The sequence below is a fragment of the Scyliorhinus torazame genome, chromosome 29 (genome assembly GCF_047496885.1).
Source record: "Scyliorhinus torazame isolate Kashiwa2021f chromosome 29, sScyTor2.1, whole genome shotgun sequence".
Lineage (NCBI taxonomy): Eukaryota > Metazoa > Chordata > Chondrichthyes > Carcharhiniformes > Scyliorhinidae > Scyliorhinus > Scyliorhinus torazame.
In genome coordinates this window covers 23,025,827-23,032,211 of record NC_092735.1, presented here as the reverse complement: position 1 = coordinate 23,032,211, position 6,385 = coordinate 23,025,827, and the positions used below count along the sequence as shown (strand labels likewise).

Here is a 6,385-nt window from a genome sequence, read left to right as displayed (position 1 = left end):
CTCCCCCCTCCCTCACCCCCCTCCCCAACGCACCGCCCCACCCCCCCCCCCCAACGCACCAGCCCACCCCCCCCAACGCACCACCCCACCCCACGTCACAACTGATTACCCCCTCAGCCAACACCCAACGAGATGTTTGGGTAAATTATCCGATTTCGCCCGCCGCGGGAATCGGCGGCGCCGGGATGGATAACTTGGCGGAACGTCGGCAGCTTCGTTGAGCTGCGGGGTGGGGAGGGGGGGGGGGGGGGAGGGGATGGGGCGGTGGGGTGGGGGGATTTCCGGTCTCGGGGGTGGGCCCGCGGGGCCGGAAAGCCCCGCCCACTATCTAGTCACCGTCGCGGTGTCGTTGGCGGGGGTTTGTTGCTCAGATTGGTCGCCATGGTTCCTACATCGCTACATCTCCGTAAAATTAGATCAGCAGTGGCTGTAAAGCACTTTAGCACTTGCCAAGGCCGTGAATGGTGCTATAGAAATGAGATTCATCTTTTTTTTATGGAAACGGAGGAGAATATTGATATTTAAGAAAAGTGGGGGGAGGGGGGTGGGGATGAATCATGTCTGCACACTCAGTTCCTTGAACTTACCCTGTTTCGTTGAAAACTACATTTGATCTTGGTTCCCCATCTGGGTTGCCATTGGAGACATTAAATGTTAACGCAATGGATTTTTTGTGCACAATCCATTATTATAAAAGGGAGACGCAGGACTTTAATTTTGGTCTTTCTTTTTCATCTTTGTTTTGAAGAGGTATTGACAGGAATGAGGCTTTTCTTTAAATAAAAAGCTCAACATGGGTGATTCTAGGTGAGTGAAGTGAAGACTTTCTTTTGCGGAAGCTGAGGAAACAGTCCCGTTTATAACTTAATGGTTCCCTCCCCCCGCGACAGATGACATTTCGCCGCATAGAGAGGGAGAGTGGGGGGGGGGGGGGGGGGGGGGGGCGGGGGGGGGGGGGTGGAGGAGGGAGAGTAAAAGATATTAAGGGGGTGGTTCAGTCCAAGTCGGGTTTTATCAAATAACCATTGAAGGTGACGTATATGTCAACGTCGTCACTATAGACGGCGTTCTCCCGCTCACGCTTGTAAAGGCGAACCCAAACTTCGTCGTTCTCTTGTAGCTCCAGCATGATGCTCTGGCTTTGCATGATGCTGCGATCGCTGGGCTGTGCGTAGCAGATGACCATGTCTTGGTCGTTCTTCATGATGTGGAGGTAGGTCTCCTTAAAGTTCCACGTGTGGATGTTGAGGTTGAAGTAGTAAATCCCTGGGATGTAGCAGTAGAACTTGCCCTTGAACATGTTGAAGTGACCGTAGAGGTTCACAAAGGTGGTGTCAAAGATCAGCGTTTGGTAGTAGTCGCTGCTGTGCAGTCCTTTCTTGCGGCCCACTGAGAAGGCGGAATAATGCTGCTTGTAGGAGTCTCCGGGGATGCCCGCTTGCCCACGATCTCCTTTCGATCCCGTTGCGCCTTGTAATCCCACTGGGCCTTCCTTGCCAAGTTTCCCATGTGGCCCTCGGTCGCCCCTTTCACCTTTGTCCCCTGAAAGAAACAGAGGATAGTCAAATGTCCGCTTTATAACTTACATTTCCAAGCACATTGGCTGCGTCACAGCCTGGTATGGCAACTGCTTGGCCCAAGACCGTTAAGAAACTAGAGAGAGTCGTGAACACAGCTCAGTCCATCACGCAAACCCGCCTCCCATCCATTGACTCCATCTACACCTCCCGCTGCCTGGGGAAAGCGGACAGCATAATCAAAGACCCCTCCCACCCAGGTTATCCTCTCTTACAACATCTTCCATTGGGCAGGAGATACAAAGGTCTGAGAATACGCACTAACAGATTCCAAAACAACTTCTTCCCTGCGGTTATCAGACTCCTGTATGACCCTCTTATGGACTGGCCTGATCTCTTCACACATCTTCTCTACTGAGTAGTAATACAGTCCGTGTGCTTCACCTGATGCCTGTGTATTGACATTGTGTATCTATCGTATGTCCTATGTTTTTCACGTATGGGATGATCTGCCTGGACTGCACGCAGAACAATACTTTTCACTGTACCTCGGTGCACGTGACAATATATCAAACCCACAATCCATTGGAGTTGGGGGCAGCGATGAGGAGGGTTAGAGTCGAAGAGTAAATGCATGACAAGGGTCCGTGCAACCTCAGAACAAACGAACCTAAGAAATAGGAGCTGGAGTAGATCATTCCGGCCTCCGAGCCTGCTCCGCCGATTAATAAAATCATGGCCGATCTTCAAGAAGCAGTTTTGGTTCATCCACCATTAAGCGAGACGATCACAATAGATTCAGCCATTCCCCGGGAAGCGTAACCAAGTTCAGACTGAATCCCCATTGCATGTGGGATTGTGGAAGAGTTGGGTAACAAGGGCATAACAAAACACGGACCAATCAAAGAGACAAAGCTGAAGCAACTGAAAGGATAATACATTTGGGTAGGATGAAGGAAGGGAGGTAATTTAAACTTAAGGGTACGATTGTAAAAGGGGTTGCAGGGACTAGGATACGAGGGACTCTATGTCTATAGATGGTTGAAGGTGCCAGGGCAAGTTGAGAAAGTGGTTAAAAAGGTATCAAGAATCCGAGGCTTTGTAACTAGAGGCAAGGGGGTGAATAATGAGGGAGGGGTTTGGAGAGGAGGGGGGGATGGTGCCCTCATCTCATTCACCCAGAAACTACGTCAGAATGCAGCCAACATGCTCCATGCTGACCTGCGACCATAAAGTAGCCCGATGTATACTAATGGGGAGCACGGTAGCATAGTGGTTAGCACAATTGCTTCACAGCTTCCCAGGTTCAATTCCTGGCTTGGGTCACTGTCTGTGCGGAGTCTGCACGTTCTCCCTGTGTGCGTGGGTTTCCTCCGGGTGCTCCGGTTTCCGCCCACAGTCCATTGATGTGCAGTTTAGGTGGATTGGCCATGCTAAATTGCCCTTAGTGTCCAAAATTGCCCTTAGTGTTGGGTGGGGTTACTGGGTTACGGGATAGGGGTGGAGGTGTGGGCTTGGGTAGGGGGCTCTTTCCAAGGGTTGTTGCAGACTCGGTGGGCTGAATGGCCTCCTTCTGCACTGTAAATGCTGTGATTCTATGATTCTAATGAGGGCCAAGTGGGACTTCCGCCCTCATGGGGGTGTTGCGGCCGTAAAGATCTACCCAAAAGATCTGCATGGTTACAGGGACAGTGCTGGGAAATGGGAGCAGCTGAATTGCTCCTGTTGAGAGCCAGCAAGGACCAGATGGGGTGAGTGGCCTCCTTTTGTTTTGCTGTGATGGTTTTACAATTCTACGATCCAATGCTTCGGAGCAAGAATGTGATTTGAAAGGCTCGTGGCGCTTGTCTGAGAGATGCTGAATGCAAAGGAGCCAAGTTAAATCTGGAATTCAAAACCAGTCTCAGTAACGATGACCATGAAACTATCATCGACTTGTAAAAACCCATCTAGTTCACTGATGTCCCTTTAGGGAAGGAAATCTGCCGTCCTTACCCCGGTCTGGCCTACATGTGACTCCAGATCCATAGCAATGTGATTGACTCTTAACTGCCCCTTTGAAATGGCCTCGCAAGCCATTCAGTTCAAGGGCAATTAGGGATGGGCAACAATTGACTCCGGCTTTCAAGGGACACCCAGATCCAATGAAAGAATGCAGTTTTCAAAATACTGCACACAAAGCTCGGGTTCGGACTCTTTTAGAGTGCTGCATTCAGCTCTGCCCCGGAAAGATACTTTAGCTTTGGAGTGGATGCTGAAGGCTTATCACACTGTGAGATAAGAGAACATGCATCTGGAGGTCCATCCATAGAGCTGGACAGAGACGTGGGTACATGCAAGCATGGAGACAGCTCCTGGTTGAACACTTTTTGTTTACATTTAGAGTACCCAATTCATTGTTTTTCCAATTAAGGGGCAATTTAGCGTGGCCAATCCACCTAACCTGCACATCTTTGGGTTGTGGGGGTGAAACCCACGCAGACACAGGGAGAATGTGCAAACTCCACACGAACAGTGACCCAGAGCCGGGATCGAACCTGGGACTTCGGCGCTGTGAGGCAGCAGGGCTAACCAGCACCAACTTTGCTACACCCCTTCAGACTATTTTATCTTTCAATAAGAACCCCTCCCTTTCTTCTAGACTCCAATGAGTGTAGGCCAAACCGCCTCAACAGTTCCTCATAAGACCATAGAATAGGGCAGCACGGTAGCATTGTGGATAGCACAATTGCTTCACAGCTCCAGGGTCCCAGGTTCGATTCCCGGCTTGGGTCACTGCCTGTGCGGAGTCTGCACATCCTCCCAGTGTCTGCGTGGGTTTCCTTCGGGTGCTCCGGTTTCCTCCCACAGTCCAAAGATGTGCAGCTTAGGTGGATTGGCCAGGATAAATTGCCCTTAGCGTCCAAAATTGCCCTTAGTGTTGGGTGGGGTTACTGTGGTATGGGGATAGGGTGGAGGTGTTGACCTTGGGTAGGGTGCTCTTTCCAAGAGCTGGTGCAGACTAGATGGGCCGAATGGCCTCCTTCTGCACTGTAAGTTCTATGATAATAATAGAATCCCTACAGGTGCAGAAGGAGGCCATTCGGCCCATCGAGTCTGCACCGACCCTCTGAAAGAGCACTCTACCTAGGCCACTCCCCCACACCCCACCCCGCAACCCCGCCTAACCCGCACATCCTTGGACTGCGGGAGGAAACCGGAGAACCCGGAGGAGTTCACACACACGGGGGAGAACGTGCAGTCTCCGCACAGTCACCCGAGGCCGGAATGGAAACCGGGACACTGACGCTGTGAGGCAGCTGTGCTAACCACTGTGCCACTCAAGACAACCCCTCCAGCACCGAAATCAGACGAGTGAACCTTGTCCGAATCGTTTCCAATGTGAGCACACCTCTCTTCAGCTCAAACCTCTTTCTGAATACTAGTTACATAAATCACCTCGGGTGACAGTCTGCACTGCACGGCAATATCTATCTAATTCCATCATTCTCTGATGCCTCATGGAGACTTTCATTGTCAGCTTCTAATTTACAACAGGTCGATGCTTAACTGAGTTACGCTGTGCATTTCAGTAAAACCTACTGACCTTTCAAAACTGTTACCCTGTGTAAGGCTCCATGCGCACAGTGAGTTATAGCCCCATAACCCACTGTAATTTATAGCTCGACATTGGCAATTTAATATTTTCAAATCCCACCCTGTCAAAAATTCTCATAAAAATAATTATCCGTCTTTCAGACAAGGCGCTAAAATAAGGGCCTGCTTTTTGGCCTCGCAGGCGGGGGTGGAGGGGGGCTTGGTAGAAGACCACACAGTACTATTCGAAAAGGAGCAGAAGGCATTTTCCCAGGTGTCTTGGCTGATAGTGTCCCCTAAAGACGACATTAACTAAGAAGTTTGAAAAAACTTGCGTTATCCAGCCGGCACCACGTGGCTGTGTGTGGGATCTTAGAATTTACAGTGCAGAAGGAGGCCATTCGGCCCATCGAGTCTGCACCGGCTCTTGGAAAGAGCACCCTACCCAAGGTCAACACCTCCACCCTATCCCCTTAACCCACCCAACACTAAGGACAATTTTGGACACTAAGGGCAATTTATCGTGGCCAATCCACCTAACATACACATCTTTGGACTGTGGGAGGAAACCGGAGCACCCGGAGGAAACCCGCGCACACACGGGGAGGACGTGCAGACTCCGCACAGACAGCGACCCAAGCCGGAATCGAACCTGGGCCCCTGGAGCTGTGAAGCAATTGTGCTATCCACAATGCTACCGCGCTGCCCCTTGCTGTGTAAAAAACAGTCGCTGCGTTTCCAACACTCCGACAGTGGCCACGTACTTCTTTGGCTCGGAGGCTCTTTCCGACAGCCCGAACTTGTGATAGGCGTCGCACAAATGCAAGTCTCGCTTCATAGCATCTTTCAAACTCATTTTGTTAGATCTTTTTCCATTTAGGTGTGGTCGGGGCTGTCACAATTTGTGGCTATTGGGTGCAGTCGTTAGCACTGCTGCCTCACGATGCCGAGGTCCCAGGCTCGATCCCGGCCCCGGCTCACTATCCGTGCGGAGTATGCAAATTCTCCCCATGTCTGCGTGGGTCTCACCCACACAACACAAAGATGTGCAGGGTAGGTGGATTGACCACGCTAAATTGCCACTTTATTGGGAAAAAAAATTGGGTACTCTAAATTTATTTAAAAATACAATATGTGGATGTTGTAAGGAACGTAAAGGGTTAATGTAATGTTACTACTCTAGTTACTAGATGATGCTATAGAGCAACCATATCAATATCACATCACATGCCTCCTTGAGTTCGGAGAGAGTGGGAGAGAGACAGAGTAGGTGTGAGATAGTTTAACTGATA

The 6,385-nt window shown here is 50.5% G+C and overlaps 1 protein-coding gene across 3 annotated transcripts in view; it reads right to left on the bottom strand.

The window, feature by feature from the left end:
- Nucleotides 1–255: 255 nt before the first annotated feature.
- LOC140403931 (complement C1q tumor necrosis factor-related protein 1-like) overlaps nt 256–6,385 on the bottom strand; it is a 47,650-nt gene continuing 41,520 nt past the window's right edge. For all 3 annotated transcript variants that reach the window (XM_072492195.1, XM_072492194.1, XM_072492196.1), the window contains exon 3: nt 256–1,542. In XM_072492195.1, coding sequence (XP_072348296.1) covers nt 995–1,542 — 548 coding nt within the window. In that variant the 3' untranslated portion in view covers nt 256–994. The remainder of the gene's footprint in view (nt 1,543–6,385) is intronic.